This window comes from Ovis aries, chromosome 20 (genome assembly GCF_016772045.2).
Source record: "Ovis aries strain OAR_USU_Benz2616 breed Rambouillet chromosome 20, ARS-UI_Ramb_v3.0, whole genome shotgun sequence".
Classification (NCBI taxonomy): domain Eukaryota; kingdom Metazoa; phylum Chordata; class Mammalia; order Artiodactyla; family Bovidae; genus Ovis; species Ovis aries.
This window is the reverse complement of record NC_056073.1, coordinates 26299170-26319950: the sequence shown is the minus strand read 5'-3', so window position 1 is coordinate 26319950 and position 20781 is coordinate 26299170. Positions and strand designations below refer to the sequence as shown.

At 50.5% G+C, this 20781-nt stretch overlaps 2 protein-coding genes across 8 annotated transcripts; one reads left to right on the top strand and one right to left on the bottom strand.

Moving 5' to 3' along the window:
* Positions 1 to 6854: 6854 nt before the first annotated feature.
* Positions 6855 to 10270, bottom strand: PRRT1 (proline rich transmembrane protein 1). Its single transcript, XM_027958773.3, has 4 exons — positions 10132 to 10270; positions 8689 to 9224; positions 8153 to 8338; positions 6855 to 7961 (listed from the first exon to the last, which is right to left on the bottom strand). Exons 1-4 carry the CDS (start codon positions 10148 to 10150, stop codon positions 7785 to 7787), a joined length of 918 nt encoding a protein of 305 aa, XP_027814574.1. The 5' UTR covers positions 10151 to 10270; the 3' UTR covers positions 6855 to 7784.
* Positions 10271 to 10715: 445 nt separating this feature from the next.
* PPT2 (palmitoyl-protein thioesterase 2) lies at positions 10716 to 19908 on the top strand. 7 transcript variants are annotated; one of them, XM_060403237.1, is made up of 10 exons: positions 11912 to 12045; positions 12174 to 12646; positions 12978 to 13183; positions 13431 to 13584; positions 14031 to 14126; positions 14216 to 14323; positions 15100 to 15183; positions 15304 to 15388; positions 18866 to 18920; positions 19089 to 19908. In XM_060403237.1, the coding sequence occupies exons 3-10, from the start codon at positions 12986 to 12988 to the stop codon at positions 19230 to 19232; spliced, it is 924 nt and encodes a 307-aa protein (XP_060259220.1). In that variant the 5' UTR covers positions 11912 to 12045; positions 12174 to 12646; positions 12978 to 12985; the 3' UTR covers positions 19233 to 19908. The 7 variants fall into 7 exon arrangements, with proteins under 7 accessions (XP_060259218.1, XP_060259219.1, XP_060259220.1 ...); XM_060403235.1 differs by lacking the exons at positions 11912 to 12045; positions 12174 to 12646 and adding an exon at positions 10716 to 11185; XM_004023384.6 differs by lacking the exon at positions 12174 to 12646.
* The last annotated feature ends 873 nt before the right edge of the window (positions 19909 to 20781 follow it).

The window sequence follows — 20781 nt, the reverse complement described above, 5'->3', positions numbered from 1 at the left end:
AAATTTTCCCTTCTGTTTAGCTTTGGTGGGTTCTGTGGTTTTTTTAGTGCCGCTGGGATTTATGTCAAAATAGTTCCTTTCTCCTCTCTGCTTCCAAACTATTTGGCTTGTGCTTCCCTTATAGGTAGGGTTTTCAGGCAAGATGAGGCAGTGAAGGGCAGCCTTTCCATAATAAAATGTTAAATTATGAAAGATGCTGTGTATGAGTACCAATGTGTGACCATGCATTATGACCACAATGCTACCAGATATTGCTCTATGTGTCTTTTGTGTATTACCTCATTTCTTCTCACACAATTCCATGAGCTACTCATTCAGTCCCTGAACAGGGATCGAAACTGCATCTCTTGCAGTGGCATGAGGAATCTTAACCACTGGACTATCAGGGAAGTCTAGATGGTGCTGTTTCTATTTTTTTATTTTTTTTGATGGTGCTGTTTTTAATCAACTGATGAGGGAAAGCCTTCTTGTAAAGATGATATTTGTTCAAAGATATAAATGATGTCAGGGAGCAGGCATGCAGATATCTGAAGGAATGGTATCCAAGGTGAGAATGCAGAGGCCCTGAGGCAAGAAGGAATTATATTTTTATATTAAATCATAGCTGCTAAAAGAATAATGGGTCCAGAGTGGATGAATCAGAGTAAGCGAGGAAAAGAGTAGGAGGGGATGAAATCAGAGGGGTGGGGAGAAGCGAGGTCAGGTAGGCCAAGGTAAAGGTTTTGTTCTGAGTGTGATTGGGAGCCATCAGAGGGTTTGAGCAAGGTGAGTGATATTATCTGGTAATTTAAAAGATCACTCTGGTTTCAGCATGAAGGAAGGACTATGTAAGTCAAAAATAAAAGCAGAAAGTCCAGTTAAAGGGCTAGCCAAGAAACGACAGCAGCACAGGAGCTTGGATTAAGGTAGAGGAGAGGGCCAAGGGCAGAGGCCGGAGCCCTCTATTATTTAGGAGTTTGAAAGAGTCCATGAAGACTGAGACGTAGCAAATAAGGAACTAGTGTATACTTTCTTAAATTGGATCCAGAAAGAGTATTCAAAGTGAAGAAAGCAGTTCAAGGAGGAAGTGATCAACTGTGTCAAATGTTGCTAATGGTTCTAGACCAGACTTTCTCAACCATGGCACATACATATTCTAAAGTAATTAAACATCTTTCAGCTTAAGGACTAAAATCTTCTGGCTATTGTTGAAGCTCCCTATGTATCTCTCTCCAATCAGAATTCTCCTGGCTGGGATGGGTGGGTGGGAGAGGGATGGAGTGGGAATTTGGGATTAGCAGGTGCAAACTATTATATATAGAATAGATAAACAAGGTCCTACTGTATAGCATAGGGAACTATATTCAATATTCTATGACAAACCATAATGGAAAAGAATATTAAGAATGATGTGTGCGTGTGTGTGTGTGTGTAAGGCTTCCCTGGTAGCTCAGATGGTAAAGAGTCCCCCTGCAATGGAGGAGACCTGGGTTTGATCCCTGGGTTGGGAAGAGGGCATGGCAACCCATGCCAGTATTCTTGCCTGGAGAATCCCCATGGACAGAGGAGTCTGGCAGGTCCTAGCCCATGGAGTTGCAAAGAGTCAGACATGACTGAGCAACTAAGCATACATATATGCGTAACTGAATCACTTTGCAACACAGCAGAAATTAACACATTGTAAATCAACTACATTTCAATTAAAAAACAAAACAAAACAAAACAAAACAAAAGAATTCTCTTCTTGTCGTGGGCTAACCACTATTCTGAATTTTGTGCTATTACTACATAGGTTAGTAGCAAAGGAATTTATTTTTCCCTTCTTCTCAAAGATGAGCTGTATTAGTATGGCATGTTTGTATGGTGCTGGAATGTTTTAGTAATGAGGGGAAAACTGATTATGTGAGAGGGATAGGGGATCATTTCAAGAGTTAATTTCTGCACAGGTAAGAAGGGTGGGATCCTAGTGCCCACATAGGATGGGGACAGGTCAGCTTCTCTGCAGTAACAAGGAGAAGGCACTGAATTCAACAGAGATGCATGTGGCCTGGTAGATTTGGAGCTGGGACCAGAGGAGGTTCTCTTCTGAGAGTTTCTATTTTCTCACTGAGATAGGAAAGAAGGTCTTCATCTTGTGAAACTGTGATCTCAGATTTGGAGAATGTGGGAAAATGCAGGCTTTCAGGCCACCCTTAGCTCTCAAAGGAAGTGAGACTGGTTGGTATGACTGTGCATTTTTCCCCAGACATATTCAGCACTTAGGTACAGGTATGGTGCCGACAGAGCTGGATTTGGAATCACCTGGGGATGTCTTTAAAAATATTGATGACTGAGTCCCAAGAGATGGTGATTTAATTGGTTTAGAATGCGACCTGGGCTTTGGGCTTTTTAAATGCTCCCCAGATGACTATAATGTATTGCCAGAGGCAAGAATCATGACTCCAAGGAATGCCTGGAGCTGTGTTTAGAAACACACTGCTTTATTTATTTTTTAAAAGGCAACTTATACTCAGGTTTTTAAAAATTTATTTATTTTTGGTCTTTGTTTGGGGTCTTTACTTTGGGTCTTTGTTGCTGCTTGAGGGATTTCTCTAGTTGCAGTGAGCAGGGCTACCCTTCATTGAGGTGCACAGGCTTCTCATTGAGGTGGCTTCTCCTGTTGCTGAGCACAGGCTCTAAGCACACCGGCTGCAGTAGTTGTAGCACGCGGGTTCAGTAGTCATGGTGCATGGGCTTTAGCTGCTCTGAGGCATATGGAATCTTCCCAGACCTGGGGCTGAACCCGTGGCCCCTGCATTGGCAAGTGGATTCTTAACCACTGGACCATCAGGGAAGTCCCGAGAGATTCCTTCTTGCTGCAGTGAAGGAGTGAATTGATCTGAGCTTTGAAGGATTGGTACATTTTGGCCAAGTGTAGAAGCAGATGTGAAAGGAGGGAAAATATCATGAGCATAAGCTTAGATGTGGTCTGAAACACATGGCAAGCACCAAACAATTTGGTTTGTAACAGGCAAATATTAGAGAAAGAGCTCTTAGATTTGAGGACAGCTGGGTAAATAAAGATCTGGAGGTGGGCATGATGAATAATACAGTTTGGTTCCACAGAAAGATGGATGATTTCAAATTATGGGAGAGGTCAAAGCCCAGATTAAAATTTTGTGAACAGTTGAGTAAGCAATAGGGAATCTTGAAGGGCTTTTGAGTAGCATGTTAAGAGTTTATAAAAAGTGTGTTTAGGGAGGGTAACCTGACAGTGGTGTTAAGGGGGACCTGGAGTAGGAAAAGGTGGCAAAGAAGGAGACCTACTAGGGGAATTGTTGTAATAATCCTAGATGAGGTCATTTTCCCAGCAAGAAGTGGGGAAAAGTTGCAGATTCAAAAGACATCATGATGGCAGAATTGACTGGGCTTAACAGCTCACCACAAGTAAAGGCAGGAAGGAGGTGGAAGAGGCATCAAGTTTTCAAATAAGGAAGGGCACTGGGGAAAAGAGGAGAGTGAAAAAGTTGGCTTAAAGCTCAACATTCAGAAAACGAAGATCATGGCATCTGGTCCCATCACTTCATGGCAAATAGATGGGGAAACAGTGGAAACAGTGTCAGACTTTATTTTTTGGGGGCTCCCAAATCACTGCAGATGGTGATTGCAGCCATGAAATTAAAAGACGCTTACTCCTTGGAAAGAAAGTTATGACCAATCTAGTTAGCATATTCAAAAGCAGAGACATTACTTTGCCAACAAAGGTCTGTCTAGTCAAGGCTATGGTTTTTCCTGTGGTCATGTATGGATGTGAGAGTTGGACTGTGAAGAAAGCTGAGTGCCGAAGAATTGATGCTTTTGAACTGTGGTGTTGGAGCAGACTCTTGAGAGTCCCTTGGACTGCAAGGAGATCCAACCAGTCCATTCTAAAGGAGATCAGTCCTGGGTGTTCTTTGGAAGGAATGATGCTAAAGCTGAAACTCCAGTACTTTGGCCACCTCATGCAAAGAGTTGACTCATTGGAAAAGACTCTGATGTTGGGAGGGATTGGGGGCAGGAGGAGAAGGAGACGACAGAGGATGAGATGTTTGGATGGCATCACCAACTCATTGGACGTGAGTTTGAGTGAACTCCGGGAGTTGGTGATGGACAGGGAAGCCTGGCGTGCTGCAATTCATGGGGTCACAAAGAGTCAGACACGACTGAGTGACTGAACTGAACTGAACTGACAGAGGGAGGCCAGGTGGTTTTCAGTGTCATTTTATCTGTTTGGTTTGGAACCAGCTGAGTTTAGAGGATGGGCTGCATTGCTTCCCTGGTAGCTCAGACTGTAAAGAATCTGCCTGTGATGTGGGAGACCTAGGTTCAACCCCTGGGTTGGGAAGCTCTCCTGGAGAAGGAAATGGCAACCCACTCCAGTATTGTTGCCCAGAGAATTCCAGGTTGCAGAGTCAGACTGAGTGACTTTCACACCTAGCATTGTCCACATGTTCCACAGACACCAGAGGAATGCTTATAAATACAGAGTTTGGAGAATGTTCTACTCAACTTGGACTGTTAACAGAATACCATAAACTGGCTATCTTATAAACAGCAGAAGTCAATCTCTCAAGTCCTGAAGGCTGGAAATTCCAAGATCAAGGTGTTGGCAGATTCAGTGTCTAGTGAGAGCTTCTTTTGATTCACAGAGTACCTTCTAGCTATGTCCTCACATGGTGGAATGGTAAGGGAACTCTCTGGGGATCTTTTATTAATTAAAACAATAAAAAAAATATTTTGACCATGCCACAGGGCATGTGGGATCTTAGTTCCCAGGCCAGGGATCAAACCCATGACCCCTGCCTTGGAAATGTGGTGACTTAACCACCAGACCACCAGGGAAGTTCCTCTGGGGTCTCTTTTATAAGAGTACTATTCTCATCCATGAGGGCCTACCCTTAAAACCTGATCATCTCCCAAATGCCACACTATCACACTGGGGATTAGGGTTCAACAGATGAATTTTGAGGAAACACAAACATTCAGTCTGTAGCAAAGAAGCATTTGGTTACAAATGAGGTCTGAGTTTGGAGTGAATGAGATTTTTCAAGGGAAATTCTCAGAGAAGGAAAAAAACAAGTCCATATATAGATGCTTAAGGCACAGAAGGTAAAAAAAAAAAAAAACAGGCGGGGAGAGAGGAGGAAGGATAAAGTGAGGTTTGTGTGTGCACAGAGTCGGACACAACTGAAGCAACTTAGCAGCAGCAGAGGCAGAAGGGGAGCAGGTAATATGCCCCTGAACCTGGGAAAGTGGGGAATCCAAGGTGAAGGGACAAACATGGAAGGCTTCAGAGAGGCAGTCTACTGTGAAAATACCTTGGGTTTTGGCTGCTGGTAACTTTGGGTCATTGAAAACTATTTGAAAATACAATTTCAGTAATCTTTGGGTTGGAAGCATATTCCAAAGGGTTAAGAAGCAGTGGGTATGAGGGAAAGACATTTCTGACAACAGTACACCCTATTGAATGGAGGTGGGAGAGGGGAGGGTGGGGTTGGAGGCGGTGAGTAGGTAGTGAGGAAGTGCAAACTGCAAATGTAAGTTCTTTTTTCAAGAATTCGGGTAAGTAAAGCACGGTAAACCTGACCGTCCAAAGGAGAACCCACAATCCCATCCTCCTCTCGTGTCTCCTATCACAGTGCATGGCTTCCCGTTTAGATTATAAACTTCGTGAGTTTCAGGGTTTACACCTGCTGTCGGAGATGACGTCTCACCAGCATCCTGCATGGAATTCAGGATAGGACCCTGTCCTGCAGGTGCACAGCTGAAGATACCACGTCCACTGCTTGTCCACCTCCCCCTCCCGAAGAGGTCTCCTAGATTGAGGGTAACTAGCCCAGGTAGACGTGTGAGGCTACTGACTTTCTCCCTGGCATTCTGCTTTAGTCAGAATATTTGTGTTCCCTACACCAATACATATGTTGAAATTCTAATGTACAATACAATGGTATTAGGAGGTGAGGCCTTTGGAAGGCACTTAGGTCCTGAGAGTAGCACGCTCATGAATGGGATTAGTACCCTTGTAAAAGGGACCCTACAAGGACTTCCCTGGTGATCCAGGGGTTAAGGCTCCATGCTTCCAAGGCAAGGGGGTGTGGTTCGATCACTGAACAGGGGTGAAATAGGATCCCACAAGTCCCGTGGCCAAATAAATAAGAAGATAAACCCCACAGAGCTCCCTAGCCCTTTCTACCAAGTGAGGATACCGTTAGAGAGGAGCCAGGGATCGGTGTACATTTAGAGATCTACAACTCAGAAGAGGGCTTATACCTGACCGTCCTGGCACCTGATCTCAGACTCCCAGGAAAGTTCTGTTCTTTATAAGCCACCCAGTGATGGTATTTTTGTCACAGCAGCCCGACCCCCGCAGCTCTGTGCTCCCTCTGCCTTGCCTGCCTACGCTGGTACAACACAACAAGCAGGGCTCTACCGGGAGTTGTCTGCCACCCTCCAGCCTGTGAGCACGAACAGCTGTGGGCAGCTGGGCATGTTTCCCTACCCCATGCCATCCTATCCTGGGCCAACTTTTTCAGAATACTCTGCCTACTTTCCTCCTTCCTTCCTGGAATTCTGGGGAGAGATCCCTGGATCTGCTCGAAAATCTTCCTCCAGTCTTAGGTCCAGTCTTGTAGGGAATGGAAAAGGTGTGCTGGGTAAAGAAATGTCTACGAAGAATGGATCCCCAGGTCTTCGCCAGTAGGATTACCAGGGAAGCCTCTCTTTCCCATCTTTGTGTTTGTCTCTCTGGTGTGCGGGAATCTCTCCACTCACTATTGTCTCTGTCAGTTTTTGTCCGCCCCTCCCCCACGTCGCCAGCAGAGGAGATAAGTGAAAGGAGAAACCAAAGGAGCCGGGTCTTTGCTAGTCTTCGGGATTGCGGGTGATAAATCCACTTAATCTATTTAATATTGTCTTTCAGAAATTCACACACACACTCACACACAGATCAGAACAAGGTGAGGACTAATGAGGAAAGGGGATTGGGCTGGCTCCCTCCAGATATTGGAAGGTTTGTACCCTCGGTTCTTTCTGCCCGCTTGCCCAGTTAGGGTAGGAGGAAGGGAGTATTTACAGAGATCGGGGACGTAATCTTCATCCCAGGGAGAAGGTTCCGAAACCGATAACCTTCCAAATCTCATTCCAAACCCCCCCAAAAAACCCCAAAGTTATAGAGGTCCTGGGATTAGCATGAAAATAGACTGGCATGGAGTGGAGGAGAGACAGAAATGGAAGTGAGGGTGGGGGTTATGGCTAACCTGGGGCTCGGCTCTGACGCCGGGACAAGTTGCGGAGTGACAAGTATACTGACAACTATCGGGGCGAGGCCTGGCGCCACAAACCCAATCACCGGACTGAATCACCCCGCAGGGAAGAAAAGAAGGCGGAGCCTGCCGACCTGGAGGCGGGGTTTTATCAGAGCCGGGGCGGAACCTATGGAGGAGGCGGGGCTTTAGGGACCAGTTTTCAGGCTGGGGAGCCGCGACCGACCGACCGAGAGAGTTCGGCTGGGGGTGCTGTATTTAGAGGGGGTGGGGGCCTGCAGCGACTGAGGGCCCGGCCGGGAAGTGGCGTCCCTAATAGTGTGGGTTTTGGCGAGGTTCCTGAGGAACTGGATTCTGAGCGTGCTCGCAAGGCGAGAGTTTCCGTGGAGGCCTAGTTTAGGATGTAACCAAGTCCAGTAGCCCCAGAAGCGGGTGTGCGGGGCGCCCACTGTGGATCCCCGGCTTGACGGCAAAACGTGCTTGGGACGTCGAGGGGCGCAGGGTGGGGCCGGGCCGTGGATGTCCTTACGGATCCCAGTAGTTCTCATGGTGCTGCGCTGCTATGATGATGACTACGGTTAGGATGGTACAGAGCACCATGGCTGCAATGCCCACCGCCAAGGAGATAAAGGAGAAGTTCCGGGCCTCGCGTGAAGCGATCTCAGCTGACACCATGTCTCCGCGGGCCAAGGCCGTGCGCACCTGCGGGGGAGGGGGAGGGGGAGGGAGAGAAGATCAGAGAGCCGCTACCTCGGCCGCACGCCTCAGCCTCCCTCTAAGATACTCTCCAAAACGTCCAGCACTCCCTGGGAATAAGAACCTCTTGAGTCCTCCTCTCCATACTCCACCTCCGTCCTCTCCCCCACCCTCACTGCCCCCCCCCCCCCAAACACCTGCACTGCCTTGAAGATGGCAATGATGCCTGTAGGCCAGAAGCAGCAGATGGTGGTCAGCACCGCGATGGGCATGTAGTCGTGGGGCGGGCGCCTTGGCTCCAGCAGGGCCAGCCCTGGGCCCTGGGGTGGCGGGGGGAGCGTGGAAGTTACTCCTGTTCCCCCCGGGGTCGCGCCTGCATAGGGCTGTGAAAGGAAAGAAGGTTGTGGGGAGAGGACGTCTATCACTCTTACCCTCTCTGAGCCCACCAGCTTTCCACGTCTAGCAGAGAAAGAAGGTTGTTTCCCTCTTTTAAACCTCCTCTGGACTTCAAGGCTGTTTCCCCTGCCAGATCTTGATCTTTGACACCAGCAGACCACCCACCCCATTCCCAGCTCTTTCTCTAGTCTCTCCTCTCCCTTGCCCCCAGATCGCCTCCTGGTCCCGTGGTTCTGTTCCTCTTTCCCACCAGTCCCCAGTGTGCCTCCAATTCCATGTCCTGTTCCATCCTTCCCCCAGCCTCCTCCTTCCAGTCCCCTGTCCGTCCTGTACTCACCGTGCCCACCGGGTAGACCGGGACGTAGGCAGTGCAAGGCTGCAGCTGTAGAGGGTAACCGGGGGCTACGTAGCCCCCCAGCGGCAGCGTGCCTACCGCTCCTGTGTGCGTGGGCACCACGAAGCCTGGGGCCTGGGCAGTATGAGAGGGCGCAGGCGGGGGCGGGGCGGCGGCGGCGGGCGGTGGTGGGGGCAGTGGGCCCTCGAAGCGAGTCTCCTGCAGGTAAGGGTCGGGTGGCATGCGGGGCAAGGTAGCGCAGCCGGGTGGGGGCGCCCCAGCGGCCGGGCCAGGCGGGGCATGGTGTGGGGGCCTTGGCAAGGTGGCGGAGGACGAGGGACCGCGCTGAGCCGCGGCCCCAGAAGCCAGGCCCCCTGCCCCTAAGCGTGGGAGGGTGGCAGTGCCGGACTGGTGGTAGTGGTGGTGGTGGTGATGGTGCGAGGAAGGGGCTGTCTGTGGGGGCGGGGCAGGAGGTTCGGCGGGGGGCTGGGGGGCATTGTAGGGTGGTGGAGAGGTGTGAGGGACTGAGTCAGGGAGGCCTGGGGACGGTAAGCAGAGGAGCCAGTACCGGGAGAGATAAGATAGATGAGATGGGGGAGGGAGAGACACAGAGGGTCAGGGATGGAGAAAGATAATGGGAGAGACAGAGGGGAGATGAGTGAGAAGCCATCTCTCATTCTTGGGGCAGGAGAAGGGTGGTATCTAGGCCAACAGCCCGTCCCTGCCCCCCCCCCCCCCTTTAATCTAGTTTTGAGGTCATAACTCTCTTCTGCTCCTCTCCCTGCTTCAGCAATGGGCACACAGCTTTAACCTGCAGACCCAAACTCCTATCCCTCTTGGCTTATGGCTGCTTTGGGGTTCGCCTATCTGAGCTAGTCCTGCGTGTGCACATGTGTAGACATGCAACACTTGTGTGAACATGTGCTCAGTCCAACAGTTGTAAAACACATGTAGGATAACATGTTCCACTCTGCCATTCCTTTAGTGAGGAGGGGGGTCCCCTAGTCGCTCTTGGAATCTCCGAACCTCTTTTAGGGCAGATTAAGAAGGGTCCTCTGGATTTTACTCCCCTGGCAATCCCCATCTGACCATCTCTCCATATTACCCCGCTGGATGTCTCCATGGGGGCCAGCGTTATCTGTCCATCTGTCACTCCCAATGATGCTATCCATGCGGTACCTGGCTGATGCTAAGCCAGTCTTGTACTTCCCTCACCCTCTTAACCTGCCTCCCCCCCCCATGTTGTTGGTAAGGGACCGAGCCTGAGACTGGCCAGAGGAAAGGAAGAGAAGGGAAGGATATAGAAAGAGGAGGGGGCTTGGGGGGAGGGATGTGGAGAGCTGGATAGAAGGGGAATGAAGCAGAACCACCCGCTAGGGAGGGGTAAGGGAGGGGGGTAGTCAGGAGACAGTGGAGAGGGCGAGGGGTTTTGTTGTTGTTTTCTACCTGACTTTTCGGATGACATGCTTGCGCTCTCCCTGGGACAAGATCCGTGCAGCCGGAGTCCAGAGTCGGGGTCCCTGGCTAGCACCGGAGTCTGGGTGCGCAGATTGCGCAGCCGGTAGCAGCGCAGAGATGGAGAGATGAAGACTGTGGCGGCGGGGGGCGGAGGGAAAGCTGAGAGGGGGGAGCTTAAAGGGACCGAGGCGAGGGAGGGGGAACCCTTCAGAGATACCCCCACTTGGTCTCTCTCCGCTTTTGGACTATGTCTCGCCTCCTCTAACCCCGGCATTCAAGCCCCCAGTTTGGGTTCCTTTGGAGTTGTCATGGAAACTGGGAGGCAAGCAAGACCAGGCAAGGCGGGTGGTACTAAGGGAAGGAAGGAGGGAGAAAGAACCCTCTGGAGTCTTCCCCTTCAAGACTGGCTGTAGTGATTATACTGTAGGAGGAAGCGAGCAGGTGCTCAGTGGATTCAGTACCCCAGTTCCCTCTGGATCTTCTTCACCCTAGTCAGCCCCCCGCTCCCCCCCCCCCCCACACACACACTCAGCCTCTCTCAGAGTCCCTGTAAGATCTCGGGATCTTCTCCCAAATCCTTGGCTCTAGTTTCCCTATCTGTACACAGAGATGCCTGTGTGAGAGAGAACCCTAGAAACAACAACAAAAGTTCCCAGGGTTATGATCTCGACCTGCCGCTCTGGCCTGGGAGGAATCCAGAGGTAAAGTGAGAGGCCCCAGTCTATAGTCGTTGGGAGGTAGTAGGGCTTGTGGTGTGTTGAGGGGCAGGGGTAGGACGAAGAGGAAGCTTGGGGGATACTTAGTTACCTCTTACCTTCAGTATGTAGGAGCTGTAGCGCGTTGGGAGGAGAGAATCAACTGCTCATTGCCGGCAGCTCAGTTTGGCAGTACATGCTTGCCTCCCCTTCCCCCGCTTTGCTTACTAGGCTTCTTAAAGACTTTCCAGGGCCCGCAGTGATCAGATCCATTCCTGAAATCCCACCCACCCACCACCCCCGCCAAGACGCAGCGCCATCGTCTGAGTCGACCCGGGAGCCCAGCGGTAATTGCAGTCTTTTTATTTTGCTTATTGCATCTTGGGAGTTTGTACATGGGGAGGGGAGGTGAAAATCAGCAGTCAGCCGAGATTTAACCAGAATTGGGCTATTTGCAAAAGCAGAGCCGAGATACCACCCTCCCTCTTTAGACCAGTGCTTCCCAGCCCCTTCTTGAGGCAGTCGCTCTCCGACGCTGTATCCTTCCCCATCCGACTGCAGGCGGAGACTACCGAGCTGTAATAGCGGCGCTCGTCAGGGCCAGTACCAGGCCCCAGAGATCGAGATCACGGCCCCACACCTCTCATTCTGGCTTCTGAGGTGTTCGCGTGAGCCCCTAACCCCCTTCCGCCACACCATCCTGTACACAATTCGGGGCGCAAGTTGGTTTTATTGGGAGAGACTTAAGACTGTCAAAGGCCTGGTGAACATAGAGGAATTCAGATGAGCTTCGAAAAAAAAAATTTTTTTTTAAACCAAGACAAACGTCTTTAAATGCTCAGTAAAAGCCCTAACACGGGCACCTGGGTACCGGTAGGGATCACAGGGAGAGAGGTGGGAGACGCCTGGAGTTAGAAGTCCAGCCCCGGTGGGAAGGTCTGAGTAACGAGCCGCCCACAAGGAGCTCCAGGTTCAGGGCTGGGGTGTGGGGTCGTTCAGGTACAGAAACTCGTCAGAAACTAGGCGGAGCGTGAGTCAGCGCTGTCCAAGGGGCTCTCCGCCCCTTGGGAGGTGGGTCGTAGTTAGGCTCCGTACTAGAGAAGAGCAAAAGAAACTGGGCCAAGCCGCACTTTTACCTCGAGGGGCCTCGAGGACTCTCCGCGTCTCTGGAGACAAGGGCACTACAAGCACTTCAAGATGAAGAGTTGTAAGACTCAGACCTGGCATGGGCGGGAGGGAAGGGGTTAGCAGCAGGGTCCGCCTGGGCTACCTTCAGCCCCCAGCCGGCGGAGAACGAAATACCAAGGACTGCCTTTCCCGGGTCTGTTCCTCCAGCGCGCCTCCTGAGGAAAGAGAACTCCGTGTTCCGTTGCGGAGCCGGACGCCTGCATTGGGAAGTAGGGCAAATCAAGGCTGGGAAATGGGACCCCTAGGTCACGGCTGCCGCAGGGCCTGAAGAGGCCTTCTCTCAATTTCCCAGGACACCTTTGCGGCTTCTTCCTCTCCCCGCGATCTAAATGGATCACTCCGCCTATTCCCTCCCCCTCGCCCCCAGCTCCCCCGCTCTTAGGGCGCAATGGATTGTTCCATTGCCCCTCCAGTCTGCGGCCAGCGTTGCGGGGGACGCTGGCAAGGTTGCTAGGGAAAGCCCCGGACGTGACGGCTAAATGCGACCCTGAGCAGCCTCCCCTCTCCTGTCCGTCATTCCCCTGCGCGCGTTCTCCTTACACCCTTGCCCTCCCCCACGTGGGTTCCAAGCTGGGGAGAAGTAAACAGCAGGCGGAGCGGGGCTCGCGGATCCAGGCCAGGTGGGAGTTTGCACTCTTCCAGGGTCCTACGCTGCTGCTCTGGGTTCTCTCTTGCAAATCTTCAGTCTTGCATGACTGGGATGATCCATTAGGAAGCTCCTGGCCTCGGGACCGAGTCCCCACTGCGTTGGGGGCGGGGCTTGGTTGCGCGTCAGTGCGTCCGCAGCGTGGTGGGGGTGTGTGTTTGTGGAGAGGACTGGAGTAAAAGTAGGATGTTTTGTGACGGGGACCTGGTGTGGGAACGGGTGGGGGAGGCTTGATTGCCGGCGTCTGTTCCGAAGGGAGGGGGTGTTGTCATCTCTCTCACAGGCCCTCATCGTCCCCTTCTCAGGCGGGAGTATGCTGGGGCTCCCGGGGCGGCGGCTCCCTTCGGCGGAGTTCCTGCTCCTGTTGCCATTCCTGCTGCTGCTGCTGCTGCTGCTGCTGCTGCCCGCCGCCCCTGCGCCCCATCGGGCTGCCTACAAGCCGGTCATAGTGGTGCACGGGCTCTTTGACAGTTCGTACAGCTTCCGCCATCTGCTGGAATACATCAATGAGGTCTGGCAGGGGACGCCCCGGTTGTGGGGCGTTGGTGGCGGCTACAGAGGCCGGGGAGGGAGAAAGGGGAACTGAATGCTGGGCCTGCCCACTTCCTCGCAAGCTGGTGCTGGCTTGGGGAAAGTTGGGGGACGAGAGATCCCTGGTTCTAGGAGGGCACAATAGGCGTGTGGGCGCCGGCTGGGGGGCGGCGTGGAGGAGGGTCTTTATAGTCCATCCCGGCTGCGGCATCGCCCCCTTCCCACAGACCCACCCTGGGACTGCGGTGACAGTGCTCGATCTCTTCGATGGGAGAGAGAGTTTGCGACCCCTGTGGGAACAGGTGCAAGGGTTCCGAGAGGCTGTGGCTCCCATCATGGCAAAGGCTCTTCAAGGGGTGCACCTCATCTGCTACTCCCAGGGTAGGCACCCTCCCCCATTCCCCGCCTCTAAGCCCTATCTGAAGCTTGATCCTTATCTGAGGGACACTGCCTAGTGTTCCCTTTTTTGAACCGCATTGCCTCCTTTTCCGACTTCCCTCAGCACCTGGGTCTTATCTGCGCTGAGTGTCCTGAGTGGGAGGGCTGCTCCCTAGGCTGCTGCCCTTTCTTTCCCCGTCACCCATGGCTCGTGGACATAAGGGATCGAGGAGGGGGACAGTAAAAAGCACCCTAGGGTTCGTGGGAAGGCCCAGAATCGAATTCTGGCTCTGTCACTTACCTGACATGGGGCGTTTTGACACAGGGCATGTGCCTTCTCAGGGTGTCAGCTTCCTTGAGGTACATGGTGTGTGTGTCGGGGTGCGGAGTGTGGGGGACTGTTGACCTGGCCTCCCTAAGTCCTGCCCAATGTGGTGTTCTGCCTGCAGGGGGCCTGGTGTGCCGGGCACTCCTGTCTGTGATGGATGAACACAATGTGGATTCTTTCATCTCTCTCTCCTCTCCACAGATGGGACAGTATGGAGGTGAGTGGGCACTGTAGGCTCCATAGGGGGGCCCTGAGTCTTGAGGGCACAAAGCTTGGGGCCACTTGGCACTGCTGTTCTCTTGCCAGACACAAACTATTTGAAGTGGCTGTTCCCCACCTCCATGAGGTCTAACCTCTACCGGATCTGCTACAGCCCGTGGGGCCAGGAATTCTCCATCTGCAACTACTGGCATGGTGAGTAACACATGCCAAACTGGGGCCTCCATGCTAAGGGCATCCTGGAGGGTAGGGCCTGCTGCTCCCACCTCTCCCATAACTAACAGCAATGATGATGATAACTTACATTTATTGAGCCCTTACTATGTAAACAGGCACTGTTCAAAATGCTTTATGTGTTCCATTTAGAGAATACAGTTTGCTGCAGGGGTTGGCAAACTTTATCCTTAAAGGGCCAGACAGTAAATTTTTTTTTGCTTTTGCAGGCATATAGTCTCTGTCACAACCACTCAATTCTGCCATAGTCCTGTGAAAGCAGCCATATACCATATGTAAATGAATGTGTCTGTGTTGCAATAAAATTTTATTTATAGAAACAGTGAACTGGATTTGGCTAATGAGTCATAGTTTGCAAACGCCTGGTTATAGTTTTTAAGATCATGGATGCTGGGTCTAGACTACTTGGGTTTGAAGCCTAGTCCTGCTGCATGACTTTGGGCAAGTTACTCAACCTTTCTGTGACTCAATTTTCCTCGTCTGTAAAGTAAAGATATAGTACGTACCTTTTATTGTGTTTATGGGGATTAAATAATGAATGTCATGTGCTTTGAACAGTATCTGGCTCACAGCAGGTGCTGGAAAAAGGTGTTTGCTATCATGTTGACAGTTATTACTGCTACTATCATATTACTGTGCGCCTTGTCTGTTACTGTAGCCTTCTGATTGGTCTTCTAGCATCTGGTCTTGCCTCTTCTCCCTGCTTCTCTGACGATCTAACTGCTATTTGTACCCAGACCCCCACCATGATGACTTGTACCTCAATGCCAGCAGCTTCCTGGCCCTGATCAATGGGGAAAGAGACCATCCCAATGCCACTGGTAATGACCCCAGGCTCCTACCTTGGTCCCATTTTCTGCTTCTCTGACCTCCTATATTCCCCTTTCCAACCTGGCCCGACCCCTGTGACTAACTCAGGCTCTCTTATTCCCACCCTGTAGCTTGGCGGAAGAACTTTCTGCGTTTGGGCCGCCTGGTGCTGATTGGGGGCCCTGATGATGGTGTCATTACTCCCTGGCAGTCCAGGTAATAAGGGACTGTGTGGCCTGAGCGTTGGCTAAGGACACCCCAATCCCAGTCAACCTTTATCTCATTTCTAAAACTGGCCTGCTTCTTCCACTGTTCAGTTAATCCCCCCACCCTCCATTCATCTTGTCACCCAAGACCAAAACCTGGGAGTCATGTCCCAACCTCTTATATCTAGCCAGTCACTAAGCCTTGCTGCTTCCTTTCCATCCCTACCAGCCCCACTTTGTGAAAACTTTGAACTCTGAACTATTTACAGATTCTTAGGATGTTGCAAAGATAGTTTAGAGAAGTCCTGTGTATCTTTTGCCCAGTTTCCCCCAATGCCTGCATCCTATGTAATGACAGCACAATAGTGAAACCAGGAAATTGACAAGTCGCTACAACACATGTCTATAGTTCCATGCCATGTAATCACATTTCCTACCAGCTCTTTTACTTACTTGGAAGTAAAAGGTAATTGCTCCAACCTTGTCCCCTCTATCCTATTCCATGGCTTCATGGCACCATGTGTCTGCCTCTGATCATCATGAGTGATCTGAAATGTCACGTGATCTACTTTATAGTCATTCAACAAATACTTGTCAAGCACTGTGTGCCCAGGCACTGTTCTGGACCCTAGGGATGCACTAGTAAATGAAAGAGAAGTCTATGCTAGTGTGTAGCTCACATTCTAGTGGGGGAGACAGATAATAAATGTAAATATATGTATCAGACAGTGATAAAATAAGGCGGGGAAAGGATTAGAGGATGGTTGGGGCCTATTTTAGATAGTGGCCAGAAAAGTCCTTCTGGAAGAGCTGCCATTTGAGCAAAGACTGAGTTGTATCCGACTTTTTGCAACCCCATGGAGAGCAGCATGCCAGGCTCCTCTGTCCTCCACTGTTTCCCGGAGTTTGCTCAAATTCATGTCCATTCAGTCAGTGATGCTCTCTGTTTCATCCTCTGCTGCCCCCTTTTCCTTTTGCCCTCAATCTTTCCCAGCATCAGGGTCTTTTCCAGTGAGTTGGCTCTTCGCATCAGGTGGCCAAAGTATTGGAGCTTCAGCTTTAGCATCAGTCCTTCCAATGAATATTCAAGGATGATTTCCTTTAGGATTGACTGGTTTGATCTCCTTGCAGTCCAGGGGACTCTCCAGAGTCTTCTCCAACACCACAGTTCAAAAGCATCAATTATTTGGCGCTCAGCTTTCTTTATGGTCCAACTCTCACATCCATATGTGACTGCTGGAAAAACCATAGCTTTGACTGTATGGACCTTTGTGGGCAAAGTGATGTCTCTGCTTTTTAATATGCTTGGGATGTCTAGGTTTGTTCTTCTAGGGAAGAGGAGTAGCACCTGCAAAGTCACTGGGGCAGGCATGGGGAATAAGGACGTCCGTGAGGCTGGAGGGCAGTAAGCTGGGGTGGAGGTGAAAGAGGTAGAAGGGGGCCAGATACAGAAAGCCTTTGTGGGGCAAAATAAAGTCACTGTTTTTTTCTAAAATATATGCAACATAAAAGTTACCATTTTTAAGGGTAAGTTTGGTGGCTTCAAGTTCATTCAAATTCTTGTGTAAGCTCACCACCATCTATCTCCAGAACTTTTTTCTTGCCAAACTGAAACCCCATAACCCTTTAAAGAATGGTAACTTCCTTATCCCTGCTACTCCCAGGCCCCTGGCAACCATGACCCTTGATTTTTTTAAAAAATTCTGAGTGAGATGGGAACACATTGGAGGGTTATAAATGAAGGAGTAACATGCCTTACAGTAGTTAAAGGTGGGATTTATTTTTATCTCATTTCACACCTACTACAACCCTATGAAGATAAGAAGTAGCTCTAAGTACTTTGCAAATAAAGCTCATTTAATCCTCACAACAACCCTATAGGGTAATTACTATTATCCTCTTTTGGCATGTAAGGAAACTTAAGTACAAAGAGATTAAATAACTTGCCTACATTCATAGTTAGTAAGTGGTGAAGTCAGGCTGTCTGACTTAACCACAATGTTTTATTTCCTCTCTACAAAGGAGGTATTCTTGTATAGGACAAAGAAAATCAGCAACATGATCAACTACACACAGTGGGGAGCGTGTGGCAGAGTTGGAGTTCCAATCCAGGTCTTTGTGCCCCTACTGCTTTCCTATGGCTTAAGAAACCTAGTCCTTCAGTGTGGCCTCCAGGCCCCCAACCCACCCAGCTGTGCCAAACCTCTGTGTTGCTCTTGTGCCATTTGCCTGAGACAGCTTTCCCTAGTTCAGATTAATCGCTGGGAAGCCTTTGTTGACCCTCTAAAACTAGCGTAGTAACCTCTCCTCTTTGCTCCCATAGCCCATTGGACTTAGTACTATTAGCCTTTGTTCAGTTATTCTTGGCCTGTGTCCACTCAGTGCCCATGATAGTTAAATATTCCTAATTTAAAATTTTTTTTAAACTTTTTCTTTGGAAATAATTTCATACTCCAGAAATTACCAAAGTCATACACAGCAATCTTGTATAATCTTCACCTAGATTTCCCAAATGTTAATATTTTACCAAGTTTATATTAGTGTCCTCTGTCTCTCCCTCTGTATATCCATATATATATGTGGAGTATGTGTATGTATGAACCGTTAAGACTTCAGTATGTCAGTGTCTATTTTCTACATATAGGACATTCTTTTATGTATCTACAATATGGTTATCAAAATCAGGAAATTAACATTGATACAATTCTCTGTAGACCTTATTCAAAATTTCCTAAAATCTTCCATATAGGAAAAAAATCCAGTGAAAGATTCAACTCAGGATCCCATGTTGCATTTGGTTCTTATGTCTCTTTAGTTTTCCTTGGAGTAACCTTGCAACACTGATTTTTTTATTTTTTGGCCCCGGCATGCAGAACTTCCCCACCAGGGATTGAACTCATGCCCCCTGCATTGGGAATGTGGAGTCTTAACAATTGGACCACCAGGAAGTCTGACATTGATATTTTTTGAAACATAATGAGCCAGCTATCTTATAGAATGGCCCTCAGTTTGGGTTTGTTGGCTATTTCCTCATGATTCGATTCAGGTTATTCATTTTTGATGGGAATTGTGCAGAAGCGATACTGTATCCTTAATCTGTTACCTCTCGAGGTACATGATGTGTGTGTGCTAAGTCGCTTAGTCGTGTCCGACTCTTTTTGACCCCATGGACTATAGCCCTCCAGGCTCCTCTGTCCATGGGATTCTCCAGGCAAGAATACTGGAGTGGGTTGCCATACCTCCTCCAAGGGATCTTCTCGACCCAGGGATTGAACCCACATCTCTTATGTCTCCTGCATTGGCAGGCAGGTTCTTTATCCCTAGCGCCACCTGGGAAGCCTGAGGTACATGATACCCAGTTAAATATTTTGAGTGTCCCCCTTGCTGCTTGTGTCCCCAACAGGCCATGAGTTCCTGAAGGTCCCTACCCTCCCTTGATTTTTTTCCCCTCTGATAACCTCCCTCTTATGCCCCCATCTCTTTGCAGCTTCTTTGGTTTCTATGATGCAAATGAGACAGTCTTGGAGATGGAGAAGCAACTGGTGAGTCTCCTGGAATTACTTTCCCTTTCTGCACACACTGTGGTTCTCTCTGCCCTTGACATGGAAGCTGAAGGGTCTACCCTGTGGGGAGGGGGTCTGGGATGCAGGCAGGAACTTACTTTGTCTCTCCCTGTGTCTTTCTTCCATGCCCCTTGACCCACCTTGAAGGTTTATCTGCGGGACTCTTTTGGGTTGAAGACTCTCCTGGCCCGGGGGGCCATAGTGAGGTGTCCAATGGCTGGGATCTCCCACACGGCCTGGCACTCCAACCGTACCCTTTATGAGACCTGCATTGAACCTTGGCTCTCCTGAGGGACCCTCAGGAACTCCCCTCCCAGAGACGGAATGGAGCCTTGGATGTCAGGCCTTGGTGTGCCTGTGACCACCCCACTGGTCCCACACTGCCCCCACCAACCAGGGCTCCAGGACCCCTCCTCTGTGAATGACACATCCTGGTCTCCTCCATCTCGTGTCCTCCCTTTTGGGGGTTGCTCCATGCTCTCCCATGCCCCCCAAGGCCAAGGCCAAGGCCAAGGCTGGGAAGTGGGAAACAAGATTAACTTGTGGCTGCTCCTATTGCTGCTGCTTCTCTGTCTCTGGCTCTACAGAAGGAGAACCCAGCCCCTGCCCACCACAGGGTCTCCTTCCAAGCCACTCAGGACATTTTTAGCTTGTTTTTCCCACGTTCCCTTTTCCTCTGAACTCCCCTGTTGTGAGCCCTCCCAACCCGCCAGGAAGGACCACCTATGAGAGTGGGGTTCTGAGGCTCCACTATGGGGACAGTTCTGTTCTTGAAGTGTCAGTGTTGGGGAATATCTGTGGCCTGTGAGGCCCATCTCAGGTTTGGGGATCCCCCAGTCCCTATATTCAGTATTGGGGTGCCCTCTGGGAGCCTAGTTTCTTTGAGGCTCCAGCCCCTCTTTTAGCTACCCTTGAATGGGTGTGTTACTACCCCTGTATTTATGAAAATAAAGTTCCATTTACTCAGTGTGGCTTGCCTCATTTCCAGGTGAGGGGGACCTGGCTCCCCCAGGAGGGTGGGGATGGAGAGCCTGGGGCCTGGGTGCCCGGATGCCTGGTCTGGGGTGGGACCCCCTTGGTGTTTCCGCTCTCTCAATGCCCATTCTGTGCGGGTTCCTGATTCTCTGTGGGTTCTTTCCTGCTGAGGACAATTCTCTTCCTGTCCCAGCCTGCAACTGGGGGGCTGAGCCCAGGGCTCTAACGGTTTGGACCCCAGCCTCATGGGTGGAATGTACCAGCCACCCTCAGGCTAGACGAGGGGACGCAGGGTCAGGGTGGGCATTTGTTGTGCCCCTTTTCGACCTTTGTAGGCCAGAGCTGGGTGAGGGGCTGGACAATGAGCCTCCTCTTCCTTGAAAGAAGGAATCTTGGTAGAGACAATAAGGCCCTGTCTGCTCTGGCATGGGGGGCGGTGGCTGACTCAATTCTGCCCCCTCTCCACCCCCCAGGCCCTAATAAATGTCATCAAGAAATGGGGGCAATTTCTCCCTCAGTGCCCTGGGCAGCCTCCCCAACCTCCCCCACCTTTGTGGTATCTTGCCCTTCTTTCTTTCCTCCGCTGATCTTGCCTTTTCTCCCATGACCTAACCCCTTTCTTCTCTGCCAGCTCTGCCTTTCCCTGCCCCTCAGTTCTTCCCGTCTGTGTTGGGTTGAAGGGCAGAGGGCAAAGGCCAGGTGTTTAAAGCCAGTAGCCTCTGTTGACTTGGGGGAGTTCCAAATAAGGGGCCTCATGGTTGAGAAGAAACTTCTAGGGGGCTCTTTACTTGGCTGCAGGGGGTGGGGGTGAAGGTCAGTGGGGATTTAGACCCCACTGAATTGACCAAGCTCCAGCTATGGGAGG

Bases quoted from the DNA above. Each gene is read 5' to 3' on its own strand.
- PRRT1 (XM_027958773.3), bottom strand. The intron at 8,339-8,688 runs GTGAGTACAGGA...TTCCTTTCACAG, and splicing joins CGGTCTACCCGGTGGGCACG to CCCTATGCAGGCGCGACCCC. The intron at 7,962-8,152 runs GTGTTTGGGGGG...CCTCCCCCGCAG, and splicing joins CCATCTTCAAGGCAGTGCAG to GTGCGCACGGCCTTGGCCCG.
- PPT2 (XM_060403235.1), top strand. From the start codon at position 11,035: ATGCTTGCCTCCCCTTCCCCCGCTTTGCTTACTAGGCTTCTTAAAGAC. The intron at 15,184-15,303 runs GTAATGACCCCA...CCCACCCTGTAG, and splicing joins AGACCATCCCAATGCCACTG to CTTGGCGGAAGAACTTTCTG. The intron at 18,921-19,088 runs GTGAGTCTCCTG...CCCACCTTGAAG, and splicing joins TGGAGATGGAGAAGCAACTG to GTTTATCTGCGGGACTCTTT.